Raw genomic sequence first — 14,222 nt, forward strand, 5'->3', positions numbered from 1 at the left:
AATAAATCTCCAAATGTCAATTAGATGGTATTCTGCATGAGAAATAAAGACAAAAGGTTATGATATTATAGTGATATTTGATCCGGACAGACGTGATCACTAACCGGTATCCACTGTATTCATATCCTTCCCCAGTTTCTTTATCTCCAACTGCAACTTAATTTTTAACTTTCATTGACGCTTGTTAATGGACATTTTGTGAAAGAGAAAATGTGTCAAAGAGTATGATAATGCTGGTAAGTTGGTTCTCTTAAGTTGCTGACACTGTAATTTTAATTATACATCTGATATTATCTAGCCAGTGATAATATAGCCACACTAATCTGAAGGGCAATACTATTGAATGCTCATTTATTAACAAATAAAGATAAAATCATGAACAGGGACAAGCGCTGCTCTTTACTTCCCCCAGACTCATCCAGCCGGATGTGGGGATTGAATCGTCATGGAGGGACAAACCAGTGGCTGGAAAAGGCTGGATTGAAAGACAGCACAGAGGCACTAATCATGGCAGCACAAGAACAGGCACTTAGTACAAGATCAATAGAGGCCACCACACCAGACAGGACCCCAGGTGCAGGCTGTGCAAAGATGCTCCTGAGACAGTTCAGCACATAATAGCAGGGTGTAAGATGAAGGCAAGAACAGCATACATGGAACACCATGACCAAGTGGCTGGCATAGTGTACAGGAACATCTGCACCGAGTATGGGCTGGAGGTCCCGAGGTCACAATGGAAGACACCTCCTAAGCTGGTTGAGAATGACCAAGCCAAGATCCAGACTGACAAACTGGTGATGGCTAACCAACTGGACATCGTGTTGATTGACAAACAACAGAAGAAGGCAGTAGTGATAGACGTAGCAATCCCGAGCGACAGCAACATCAGGAAGAAAGAACACGAGAAGTTTGAAAAATACCAAGGGCTGAAAGAGGAGCTAGAAAAGATGAGGGGAGTAAAGGCAACAGTGGTGCCAGTGGTAATTGGAGCACCAGGGGCTGTGAAACACAAACTGGTAGAGTGGCTCCAGCAGATTCCAGGTACAACATCTGAGGTCTCTGTCCAGAAGAGCGCAGTCCTAGGAACAGCTAAGATACTGCGCAGAACCCTCAAACAGACCGGAGCTTGAGGAAGTTTCTGCCTAGTGTCTAGCCAACTTGGCCATTTCAAATGCTAAATTGTATAGTTCTATATTTGGAAATGCCAATCATCCCCTTTCCCTAGGAGCACACATATTTTTTAATGTTAATCCTCAGCCTTTTCCCATTCTATAAGTAATTATTTGATTATATTGTTTCAATATCTTATCTGGTATAATCAGTTGGAAACGTCATTGAGATATAGTTAAATTGCGAGGCAACCACCATCTTAATAGTATTTATCTTGCCCCAAAGCATGAGGTTAATTGCTTTCCACCTATCCAGATGTTTTTTTATCTTTTGAAGTAATGGTGCAAAATAATATTATACCTGGCTGGGTGGCACACGCTGTTGACTGGGTGGCGGCACAGGATAACTGGAGGCAAGGGTAGTGTGATGCCCTGGGCAATGTTCTGCTGGGAAACCTTGGGTTCTGGCATTGATGTGGATGTTACTTTGACACGTACCACCTACCTAAACATTGTTGCAGACCAAGTACAAGTACACCAAATCATTGTCTATTAATACCCAGATATTCATAAAATGTTTCAAAAATTGTATTTTCATTTCCTAATTCACAGTTTGTTTGACTAATTGCACGAACATTATATAATTAGTTTGGCTTGTGTGTGAATATTTTTTTTAGTGCAACAAATCCTCTTCCCAATTGGCAGTATGAATAATATGAGATGTATTTATTTTATCGTAAGAGCATTAGGAGCCAGGCGGACCTGTAATCATGTTGTTTGAATCACATGGTGAAGAGCAGAAAACCACTGAAGGTGTTGTAATTCATGCTATCATCATAGATGATCCTGTTTGCCTGGAGCTCCACATATACGTTGTCTCCCACCTCCAGGGGGATGACCACAGCATTGCTGCCCATGTCGTTGCTGTCAGTCCCAGATGTGTCCCAGACAGATGTCAGCCTCACACCGTTCTTCATGAGGCTCACAACAGAGTTGGAAACACGATCGAGGTTGTTGAACATTGAGAATCGAAAGAAGTACATTCCTTTGACCATCGCTGTGAAAATGCCTGTCAAAAAAAGGAGAATGGTTTACATTTAATGAGTCCTTATATGTCTGTCTCTCTCTCTCTCCTTCTATGTCTTTCTCTGTCTGGCACACTACCTGTTGAAGGATTGTAGCCACTGCCAGTGTTGGAGAAGACCTTCTTATACTGCAGTGGGGTATTAGCAGAGATAGGCCCAGTGTTTCCAGAGCCAGAATCCCTGAGAGCTGCTGAAAAGGCCACTTGAGGTGCACCTGAGACCATCAAATTACCACAAACACATCAGAGGTTAGAACTGATAAAAAGATCAGGGAAGAATTATATCTCCTTGTTATAACCCATTAAAAACATTTGCCATATTTTACCTCCAATCAGGCTCCGCAGCTCCAGGACTTCTTTCCCAGTGTTTTGCAACTTCTCCTCCAGGTATGTTATTTTTTCCGCCATGTTTGCCACTTTCTCTCCCACTGCCCCCAGGGTTTGACTTATGGAAGTGAGGGAGCAGGTATCAGAGCAGCATGTTGATCCTGGGCACTGATGGACCTTGTCATTGTTTTCGTCAGCTTGTGCTTCAGATAGACAGCAGCTGAACGCAAGAATCAGGACTGCAATCCTCTTCATCCTTGTGGTTTTGAAATCTCTGCTTCAATGCAGTTTTTCTCTGTCAAGTCTAACCCCCTTTTATACTCCACCTGACATTGTGCAACACAAGAGACACCAGTTTCAGGAAACACCCATTTAAAAAAAAAACACTATCTCAGTTGGGAAAACCCACCCAAGTCCAAAAGGTGATTATTGACACTTATACAGCATGTTACTGGCAAAGCATACAAAGTTCTTTATGTGTCTGAGATAATAAAACACTACATACAGCAAGTTTAAAGACTTTTAAAATATTATATTGATTAAATACACTTGTTAAAATAGGACATTTTGCAATTTGTTAGCTTTGCCCCATGATTGCACTCTGGTTAACAGGGAACTAAAAAATCTACAGATAAGTACAGTTACGATACAAACCTTGTCATACTTCAAAGTTAATCAAAACGAATCATATCTGCAACCAGTGTAGTGTCGCTGAAATTGGGAAGACAGGTGTTGATATTATGTAATGATGCTTTCTATGTGTGTTAAATAATGTTTGAGTTTCTGATTAATTTCAGCACAGTTTTCTTTTGTTTTTTTGTTTTTTTTAATTACTTAAATGTTTAAATGGCAAAAATGATTATTTATTGAATTTTATTTACCTTTATTTATGCTGGACTTATTTTCATTTCATTATTTGTGTATTCATAAGGACAATGCACATGAATTAACATTTCTGCAACTGAGCCAGCTGGCTAAAGTTCTGAAACCAATTAATTAGCAAATTATTATGTTGTTCCAGACTGACTCTGACTTGGAATGAGTTTAACTCAGATTGTTGATTCAGTGAATCAGCAGTTACTGATTACCTGCTCAAGGGTATGCTGTATTTGAGAAAGCTTTCTGCAAGTCAGTGGTTCAAGTGAGGTGATGCTAATTATTGCCCGTATCACTAGGATTATATACTTTTCCTTTGGACTTATATTTTTGTCTCAGAATAACAATGCAAGATAAAAACAAAGATGTTTTTGGGGTGACTGACGGATGTACACCCTTCTTATTCCCAATTTATATACTGTATATACTTACAGGGCAGCTGTGGCTAATCAGAAGATTCCCAGCTCCTCCAGTCCGCATGTCAAAGCGTCCTGCCATCAGTGTATGAATGTGGGTGTGAATGGGTGAATGTGGCATGTAGTGTAAAGAACCTTGAGTGGCCAAAAGACTAGAATGGCGCTATATTAATGCAGCTCATTTACATATTGGTCTTTCTCAAGGAAAGTTCAATACAAGTGTCAGATACAGCCTTACATATATATATGTAAGGCTGTATATATATATATATATATATATATATATATATATATATATATATATGTGTGTGTGTGTGCACACCCCACATCTGGTGGTAATATACAATCAGTGACATCATCAGCAAGTTACAAAGATATAGTTGAGGTAACTGCAATTACTGAACATTAGAAAAAGTTAAGAGAATACATCAATACCTCTATCTATATACGTTTTGACATCAAGAGAAAAAAGTTTATGTAGTTTGATACATATTGTCAGGTAATATTACCAGGATTCCAGACATGGTGTTATTAGTGCTTTTGCTCCTCTAGTTGAGGTTTTTCCCTTTTGTGGAAGGAGATCAAACAATTGATGATTGAGCTTGCACTGTACTCTCAGTTCGTACTCTGTTCAGTTTAATTAGCCATGAGTTGTTTGGAATGTAAAACCAGTTCTTTTAGTTCCACAACATGAAAACAGACCATCACCTACCGAGTAAAGCTAGTTATTCTCGGAAGCTGAATACCTGAGCAGGAAGAATGTGTTGACTGTAGCCTCAGGTCACCTGAGGAGTGTTTCATCACGCTGGCTAACAGGATAGTCTGGCTTATTTCGATAAACCTCGCTAATTTAAGTGGGAGGTCCTTTCCATCACTGCAGTTTATATGAGTCCCAGCTCAGTAACCATGGTAACTTAGCAGAACTAGCCTGCTCTGTGGCAGGCTAACGGTCAAGCTTAACTCACTAAGACCAAGAAAGTGGATCATATCACTCCAGTTCTCAGATCTTTACACTGGCTTCCTGTCTGTCAAAGAATTGACTTTAAGATATTGCTGTTGGTTTATAAAGCACTAAATACATCTATATATATATAATGTGTGTGTAGTGTACACCCCACATCTGGTGGTAATCTACAATCAGTGACATCATCAGCAAGTTACAAGGATATAGTTGAGGTAACTGCAATTACTGAACATTAGTAAAAGTTAAGAGAATACATCAATATCTCTTATTTATATGTGTTTTGGCACCAAGAGAAAATCATTTATGTAGTTTGATATATACTGTCAGGTAATATTACCAGGATTCCAGACATGATGTTATTATTGCTTTTGATCCTCTAGTTGAGGTTTTTCCCTCTTGTGGGGGGAGATCAAACCATGGAGTGAGTTTATACTGCGCTCTCAGTTTGTACTCTGTTCAGTTACATTAGTCATGAGTTGTTTGGATGAGTTCTTGTAGTTTCACAGCATGAAAATAAACCATCACCCACCAAGTAAAGCTTGTTATTCTCAGAAGCTGAATACCTGAGCAGGAAGAATGTGTTGCCTGTAGCCTCACGTCGCCCGGGAAATTTTGCACCTGTTCCTGGAGGCACGTTTTTTTCGAAACTTGTCAAAACACAACAAGTAAGCAGTTAACAGATATGATCTACTACACTGGAAATCCTTGCTTGTGTCTTAATGTGGCCAGTCACTGTGATCGATTGCAAAATTCTCCAAAAAAAAAAAGTGCAACAAACGACGCTTAGACATACAGGTTTACGAAAATACAAGAGCTTTTTAATTCCACTGATATAGACAAGAAAAAGCTCTTAACAGATGTTTGAGCAGGAGTCACTTGTAAATGTTCCCACTAATTTTGAAAGACGACATTTGTGTCCAACATGATCATTTGAAACCATGCATTTAGTCCTATTCATAAAATAAATATATATGTACAAGAGAGTAAATAAATGTTTATGTGGCTTATAAATATAGAGTTTTAAGTATATTCCACGTGCATGTCAACTCAAAAATAAGATATGAGTGAGTGCAAAAAGAAGATCCAGTCTCTTGTGTAAGACAAATGTTAACAGTAGGTACAAGTAGCAGGCTGGCAGGGTTTGGTTAAAGGTTTGAGTGGATGTGGATGAAGGGGAGGTCAAAAGGGTCGCCCTCATGTCGAGCGCCTCCTCAGTGACGCCTCCTGCCGGTTCCTGTAAAGTGTCGCTGCCCGTGACTCAAAGGCCCTGACCATCTTCTTAATCACTTCGTCGAAGAATACGCCGGCCAGCTGAGAGTGCAGAAGAGACTTGAACTCAAATGACACCTGCAGAAGACACAGGAGAAGACAAGCATGTTAGCTAACTGTTTGTGAGACTCTTCACTAATTAAATAGTAAGTTTAAAGAATATAGACCTCGACCTGTCAGTTCTAAAATCAAAGCCAAGATGCCTTAAAAGTCTTTTTTTTGTCAGTCAGACTTTCCCTCCTGTAAATGAGTTTATTGATAATCAGACAAGCAGCTTCTCTTATTTAACATGTTCCACTGAAATCCAACCACTTCCTGGCTGACCCTGAGACAATCTGAGCCAACATTAAGGTCAAACTCCTGTCAGCGGCTCTTTAACACCGTTCCCTGTCACAACAGCTATTTCAAGCCTCCAAGGACACCAGCATGCTATTCAAGTCTAAATTTAGAGCATAATGAGATTTTCCTCAACACTTCCTTTCAGTCAGTAATCCTTTCAAAACAGTACAAGAACAAAAGACTTGGAATTAGTCTCTCTGTAAGTATGCAATCTGATATCTCAAGCCTCATGAGCAAGTCATTCTTCTGTGAATTCCATGGATTCACTGTCACTTATCTTTTATTCTTTTGACTATTTACATTATTCTATTTTAATTGCTTTTCCCCCCCATCTCTCCAGCTAGATCTCTCAAATTTGGCTGCTTCAAAACCCTAATTGCCTCATGGCTGTCGGAGTCAAGTTTACACACTTACATAGAAATCCACTTTGCAGGAATCTGGTTGGTCTTTGTGTCCAGGGGCAAACCTCCATACTGTTTCAAGATGGTTAAAGAGGGATCCATCAGTACACAGGGCCTGTTTAAAAAAGAAAGAATCTTTATTCATCAATGAATACCGAGCACAGAGTCCGTTCATTGTCTGTCTACAGTCTCTCTACTCTATACCATAAACATTGTTTAAAGTCACAAAGAAGTGATATTTCCTTAGAGTGAAGACATTTTAGGGTGAAACAGGATGATGTGGTGGGACCAAGAATAATCCACTGCAGTTGACTGATTAAGTCAGTGTGAAAGCTCATGCTGGTTTCAAGAAAATGTCCACTGTACTGTCAAATGCATCAAGTTCTATCTTAAAACACAAAGTGAATATATTTTTTCCTCATACGAGAATAGAAATTTTACTTCTGTGTGTCTCGGTGGTGGTCTTTAAGGACCAGTTTGTAGGATTCATGCCATATAATATTGATAATTATGTTTTCATTAATGTATAATCATCTGGAAATAAGATTTGCAGTATTTTTGTTACCTTAGAATAGGCCCTTTATATCTACATAGTCACCAGTTTACGTTTCCTAGGATGGTGACGGAATTTTCTGCTCTACCTCTGATTGGCTCTGACCCTGATATTTTAATCCTAATCATCTCACTCCTCATGCCTAAACCTAACCAATGAAGGCAATGAATACTAGCCAATCAGAGGCAGGATGAGGCAGAGTAGGTCATTCCGTCGCTATCCTAAGAAGAAAAATTTTGCAAGCAGGTCCTTTTCCACAGAGCCTGCCACGTTGCACTGCCAAGTTTCTACAGTAGCCCAGAACGGACAAACCAAACACTGGCTCTAGAGAGGACCTTTCACATTTTTTGTGAGTTTCACTGCCACCGTAGTGGGCACCGTAGGGATTTTCAGTTGGTTGAAATATGCAACCTCACCGCTAGATGCCACTAAATCCTACAAACTGGTCCTTTCAGACTCATCCTCTCGCTAGTCCTCCCTCAGTTCCACCTAGGCCTCTTCCTCTTTAACCAAATTAAAATTTCCTACCCACAACACATTGCAGGATGGCAGGAAGTAGTAAACATAACTTCAGAAACATTGGATGACAGCACTGACAAGATGTTTGTGTTTTGTGTTGTGTTTACTGTGAAATAGTATTTGAGTGAGTGAGTTCTCTGGAGCCACCAAGACAAGGACTTACCCTGACTTGGTGGTTTGGGATGACGGTAACTTCAGAGGTGTAGCGCTCCACGACGGGGGGGAAACCTATTTCGAGCTCCGCCCGGATGTCACCGTTTCGTCCCTTCATGACCTGAGATTTCTTGCACCAGGGAACAAAGTGCTGATACTGGTCCACACTGGCCACCACATTGAACATCTGCTCTGGAGTATACCTGAACACACAGTTACATGAAGACAAGAGAAGAGATATAGAGTTGTGAATTTTATTCTGTTTTCTACAGTATGTTCCGGTTTAAGTGTATTTTGATATTATAAATTTTATTTTCTGTCCTTTTGTACATTGAAGTTAATATATAATGCTCCAAACCACTACGTGTATGACATTTTAAGTTAAAAATCAGGTGTTTGATGTAGGTTTCTTTTAAATAAACCCATTTACATTATTTTTTGAGGCTAAAATTCATTCCTAATGTTACCCTACACAAGAACTAAAGGATGTTTTCATTTCTTTTATTAACTGTTATGAATAAATACATGACTTTCAGTTAAATGTTGGTTTTTTGTGGGTTATTGTCTTCTGATTTCAATGGTTTCCAGCATGTTAAGGTAATATATTGTGGGACTCACCGTAATGTCCGGCACTCGGTGTACTCCATCCTCCGTGTGCTGATGGGAGCAGCCAGGTTGATGAAGCTGCGGCTGGGTGTGCTGACAGGGGTGGTGGGGCATAGAGGCAGGCTGGCCCTCCTCACTGCCAGGGCCCCGCAGGAGCCCAGATGTCTGAGGGGAGGAAATGTATGGGAACACATAAATTAAATTGTGAAAAAGAGGTAGCGGTGTGCTCAAGGACTGTCTTTATCATATAAAAGTCAATAAAAACACAGGTGCTCTTGAAGAAAAGGAGCATCACATGGATGGAAAAACAAACTTCAGGCACTAACGCATGGAGCAGGAACAAAAAAGGTGTTTTTGTGCCTGAAGTTTGTTTTTCCTTCCACATAAATTAATTTGTAGGAAATATAAAAAGGACATCACAGGTTCAGTGCCACATGACAAGTTCAATCAGCATTTTCCTGAGCATTTACTCTGGATAAACTTAATACTAACAGCGTTTACACACAGTATTTATGTTGTGAATTCATACATTTATATTCATTCATTCATTCAAGAAAATAATTGACAATAATGAAAATCATTATTGTTGATTATTTTCTTGATTAGTTGTTTGATTCATAAAATGTCATAAATTGGTGAAAAATGTTGATCAATGTTTCCCAAAGGCCAAGATAAGGTCCTCAAATGTCTTGCTTTGCCCCGACCAACAGTCCACAACCCAAATATATTAAGTTTACAGTCATAAAGGGCTAAAGAAACCAGAAAATATTGACAATTGAGGAGCTGGAAACAGTGAATCTGGACATTTTCTTCTGAAGAAATGACTCAAAATGATTAATCAATTATTAAAATAGTTGGCAATTAATTTAATAGTTGGCTAATCGATTAATCATTGCAGCTCTATACACTACATTTTATTTCTTAATTAGTAAACGTGCTGGCAGCTTATTGAATACAGTGTCAAAAGAACCAATAAGAGGGGGAGGATACATTCCGGATAATAAAAAATATATCCGGTAATCTGAAGAATATTAAACTGAATCCAAATTATGGCATCTGTATGACTAATAACAAGTGAAATTGAGCTACAGTCAATGTGTCGCCCACCTGTTGGCATCTCAGAGGGAAAGTCCCACTATCACTCACCTGACATTTGCTCTTCTAAGGTTTCCTCGTACAAGCTTTCCAGAGTGCGCTTCAGACATCTCCAGCAGTGTCTTGAGGAGAAGAGGAGTCGTTTTGTTGGCCATGGCGATGTGCACGATGAAAACTAACACAGGTTGTTGTTTTTTTTTAGGAGAGATATCGAAGTTTGTGCCCCAGTAGCGGCGACCCGGCTTTTGTTCCCACTGATGAGTCGCCTCGCTCTCCTGATAAGGACAGTAATGACGTAACGGCGTCACTGGCTCTGGCCAATCAAAGAGAAAGGTTGATAAAGTGTTTAAATAATGAGATTGATCGCTTATAAATTATTCTAGCTACATCATTGGTGAATCATAAACGTTTTAGGTGATGTATAAATTCCCGAAATAAAACTTTTTAGAGAATTTATTGATTTCTATGACGTAATGGCATAATTAGACAGCGGGGCACTACAGCATCTTATCAGTTGAGGACTCGTTATTTACGGGTCTTAATAACATCCAGTCATTTGTGAAGCACTGTATGTGTGTGTGTACAAGTCTGTCTTTTTGTAAACCACTTTATTACTTGTTTTTGCATATATTACAAATAAATGTATTAATAGAAGTATTGTGGGATGAATAGTGATATTAGTGTGTACTAGTGTACAAGTCAGACCTCCCCATTCCTTACTCACAGAAAGACAGATTGAGGTCCTTTAGACCAGTGGTTCTCAAACTTTTTCACGTCAAGGACCCCCAAACTGACACAAATTAGACCACAGACCCCCATTTGATAAGATTTTTGCTTTTAGATGTTTTATTACAGAAAGCGTATGAAACCCATGACCAAAATAGTCATACATTCTCAGTCATTGTGTTACTTATGGATAGAATCACAATGAAAAACCCTTTTTGCAGGAACCCCCTTAAGGACCCCTGGGGATTCTCAGATCCCATTTTGAGAAACACCACTTTAGACCAAACACTCATATCAAATGGTTTACATGAAAAGATTTGTGATGTCATGGTTTATGCAATGACGCACAGAACTGTCACACAAAAATAAATGATGAGGAAATACAGATTTGCCGCCTTTTTAAAGTAATGAAAGTAATATAGTACATGAATCATTTGTGATTGAACGACTGAAAATATTTGTTCACAGGATTTTTGGAGGGGCAAGTCAAAGTCTAAATGATTCTGTGTGAGTAATGAGAACAACAAGCACATGACTGGCACATGATGAACCCGGACTTTGTTGCTACACCTGGGATAAAGGTCATCATCTACATTCAAATTAAATGAATTACATTGAAATGAATCAATTACATTAAAAATAAATTCTAATACAGACTAAATTGAAATGTCTAAATTATGATAATAGAAAACTAAGTTTAATTTTCATATGTTTTACAACAGCCTTTAACTAACTCTCATTATGCTGATCCACATACAGGCTGTATGAAGTGGCTGCACAGTAACATAGCCAGAACTGTTAGTGCAGGATCGGGCTGGAATTAGGGCACCTGATCAACGAGGGATTTAAGAACCTCAGTCAATCCAAAGATAGGACGGAAACGTAACTAGTAGATGTACAGACAAGCTTACATGTCCCAGGTTATAAGAGAACAGACTCAAGGGCTTAACAGAGATCCCAAAGTTACACAGGGAGTTGGATTCTGTACAAGTTGGCACTCATTCAGTCTGAACTTTGATTCAACAGCCCAACTTTTTGCTGATTTGTTATCACAGGGATATTCTCCAAATTCAGCAAACTGCTGCTGGTGTCATGAAGGCACTGGATTGATGTCACTAGTTTGTAAAGACGTCACTGAACCTTCATTTTCAGTTCACTTACCTTTTAAACAGTGATGTTGCAGCTGAAATATCAGCTTGTCTAGTTAGGTGAGAACTAAATACCAAAGACACAGTATTCTTTTGCGGTCCAACTGTATGCAAACGGGCTCCTTGATCTCTGCAGCAAGAGAAGAGCACATTGCACAGCTCACGCAAACATTTTATACTTTCAGCCTCCACCCGACAGCAACCGTCAACACAAGCACCTCATGTACAGTCACACACCTCTGTCTGCAGACACCTGTTTCCTGCAAGATATTCAATATTAATTCCATATATGGTGCTGTGCTTGTCTTGTGCATGCTTCCAGTTCTTGCATATAGTTCCTCTTTTCAAATGATCACTTCTTAGAATCAGAGTCACCAGACAAAGCACTTATTTCGTCTACACAAACAAGGTGCGAGACATCTTGGTGAGACATCTTACTTAAAACAGGACAATGTGGTTACAGCATAAAGTTACAGTTAAAGGTCAATAGATAAGTCAAGACTGCATCATGTTCTTTTAAGGCAAAAATGATCAGCTGAATAAATACACTTCTACACTGGATTAATGATCATCAATGTATTAATACAATAATATAGTAATTTCTCCAACAGCACACTTCTAATATAATTTTTTCCTCCACAGCAGACATATTTGGTATATGTATGGTATGTATATATGCTATATGTTCTTATATCTTTATTAGTGTGATTGCTGCAAGCAAGTTACCCCATGTGCTTTCCTCATTTAAGCACATGCAGCATTGCGCACAAAAGTGAAGTAAAATATAATTGCCAATTTTGGCAATTCACCCATCTCAGTGGCATATCGGCATTAAGTTTCTATTTCAAATTCTGTTTCACAGTCAGGTTTACTTTGGACATAGCCCAACTCAAAAAGCTCAAATATCACGCGGTTTTGAGGTCCAAAGGTCATTGGCCTGTGTTCCAGATACGGGTTTTTGCCCTCAACTGCCTGTAAATGGAGTGGACATTATCTTAGGCAATGACCTGGCTGGGGACCAGGTCTGGGCTGATGGAAAGCTGCCAAAGGTTGTAACCAAGTTGTCATCTATCTTGCAGGAACCTGTAGTTGGTCTAAAGTGTCCTGAAGAATTTCCTACCACAGGCAGTGAGTCTTGCTGCTCCCCAGACTTCTCAGAATGGTAAACAGGATGCTGTTTTCCTTGCAACATGAGGCTGTACTGTGCGGGGGAGGAGGAGTTGGCACTTGATGATGCCATTTTTCAAGTTTGTCAAGAAAATTCTGAAGCACCGGTTGTTCTGTTGAAGTCTTTGGCCGAATTAAGTTTGTCACCAAATTGTGCTCCTGCTTTTGAAAATGTAAAAGCTGTTTTGTGTGCTAAGCCAGTGCCTGAAGCACATAGTTTTGATCACACACACACCAGCTCCGCACTGGAGCTGTATGGGTCCAGACAAATAATCAGTGGGTTGATCCCCCAGTCAGCCACTTCTTTAAGAAGTTCAGCCTGGGACAGCCTCTGTCACTTTCAGTGCTCCTCCTGCTGTCCTGTGTTTTTTCCTTTTGCAGGTTGAGATGGGTGGAGCCATTTAATCTGATGTGGTTCACCTGGGCAGTACTGGGCCTAGATTATTTTGGCTGGCTCCTCCACTCTGTCTCTCTCATCATCATCACACCTACCCTTCTGGTTTGCTTACATTTTACGTTTTTCCTGCTCAACACCACATTTCCAGTCAACACTGCATACGTCACTGACTTACAGACTGCAGATTCATTTATTAAGTTACTTTTGCCTTAGTTCTGAATAAAATATAATTTAAAATATTGTGTGATCTCCCTACTTGTCTAGCTCACTGAATCTGGGCTGTGATGATTTTCAAGTCCACAAGTCAGTGCTCCAGATATGGGTTTTTGTCAACTGCCCAACTGAATGGGGTGAACACTATCAGTGAAAATCTAAGAATGATTGTTAAAAGTCTTGGACTATTCGAGGAAGTTTAATTCAATCCACATAATATTGCTCACTGGTTGTAATATTGCCAGGATAAAAAACTATTGGGAGTACTGGTTGAGCATGAATGTGTCATAATTATTTTCTTTATAATATATCTATGTAGGTAATTTAATACCACATGATATTGTTTTATTCTAAACTGTAATTTCTATTCACTCATCTCTTTGCTTAATTTCATTTTTACAAAGTTTGAAATTCCAGGTTCAATTTAATTTAATCTTTTTTTGCTTAATGAAAAGATTATTACATGACATAGGTCCTGAAAATTATTCAAGTACATATACAATGAGCATATTGGTGGCGGTGTCTTACATTTATAGAGGAGCGTGGGAGTTGTCTGGGGTTAGGTATGCTGGATGAGGGGTCTATTTGGATACTTTTAAACAGGTTTAGGCTCAGCACATATAATGACACATTAGGTTCTATGGTACCCTGTGGTTTGGGGACGGGGTTAGGGAAAGGCACTGCTTCTAATGTCAATAATGTTATATATCATTGTACTTTCTCAGTTTAAAATTTTTTTTAAACATAGGGGTCCTCTTATGGTGTTTTGTTACTCACAACCAGCTTGAATAGTTTACTATTTTTCATATCCACAACTTTACTCAGGACCTTACATGATGGATGAGCTCAGACTTATCACC

The 14,222-nt window shown here is 39.3% G+C and overlaps 2 protein-coding genes across 2 annotated transcripts; both read right to left on the minus strand.

Annotated features, from left to right (window-relative positions):
• Positions 1-1,891: 1,891 nt before the first annotated feature.
• On the minus strand, positions 1,892-2,601 carry LOC121883945 (complement C1q-like protein 2). Its single transcript, XM_042392387.1, has 3 exons — positions 2,520-2,601; positions 2,274-2,408; positions 1,892-2,178 (listed from the first exon to the last, which is right to left on the minus strand). Exons 1-3 carry the CDS (start codon positions 2,599-2,601, stop codon positions 1,892-1,894), a joined length of 504 nt encoding a protein of 167 aa, XP_042248321.1.
• Positions 2,602-5,583: 2,982 nt separating this feature from the next.
• si:ch73-141c7.1 (coenzyme Q-binding protein COQ10 homolog, mitochondrial) lies at positions 5,584-12,810 on the minus strand. Its single transcript, XM_042392793.1, has 7 exons — positions 12,706-12,810; positions 11,599-11,715; positions 9,763-10,024; positions 8,629-8,781; positions 8,021-8,213; positions 6,799-6,900; positions 5,584-6,123 (listed from the first exon to the last, which is right to left on the minus strand). The coding sequence occupies exons 3-7, from the start codon at positions 9,864-9,866 to the stop codon at positions 5,971-5,973; spliced, it is 705 nt and encodes a 234-aa protein (XP_042248727.1). The 5' UTR covers positions 9,867-10,024; positions 11,599-11,715; positions 12,706-12,810; the 3' UTR covers positions 5,584-5,970.
• Positions 12,811-14,222: the final 1,412 nt, after the last annotated feature.

This window comes from Thunnus maccoyii, chromosome 18 (genome assembly GCF_910596095.1).
Source record: "Thunnus maccoyii chromosome 18, fThuMac1.1, whole genome shotgun sequence".
NCBI lineage: Eukaryota > Metazoa > Chordata > Actinopteri > Scombriformes > Scombridae > Thunnus > Thunnus maccoyii.

Bases quoted from the DNA above. Each gene is read 5' to 3' on its own strand.
- si:ch73-141c7.1 (XM_042392793.1), bottom strand. From the start codon at position 9,866: ATGGCCAACAAAACGACTCCTCTTCTCCTCAAGACACTGCTGGAGATG. The intron at 8,782-9,762 runs GTGAGTGATAGT...TCCTCCCCTCAG, and splicing joins CTTAGAAGAGCAAATGTCAG to ACATCTGGGCTCCTGCGGGG. The intron at 6,901-8,020 runs GTAAGTCCTTGT...TTTTTTAAACAG, and splicing joins TCCCAAACCACCAAGTCAGG to GCCCTGTGTACTGATGGATC.
- LOC121883945 (XM_042392387.1), bottom strand. From the start codon at position 2,601: ATGGCGGAAAAAATAACATACCTGGAGGAGAAGTTGCAAAACACTGGG. The intron at 2,409-2,519 runs GTAAAATATGGC...TGATGGTCTCAG, and splicing joins GCTGCGGAGCCTGATTGGAG to GTGCACCTCAAGTGGCCTTT. The intron at 2,179-2,273 runs GTAGTGTGCCAG...TTTTTTTGACAG, and splicing joins TGGCTACAATCCTTCAACAG to GCATTTTCACAGCGATGGTC.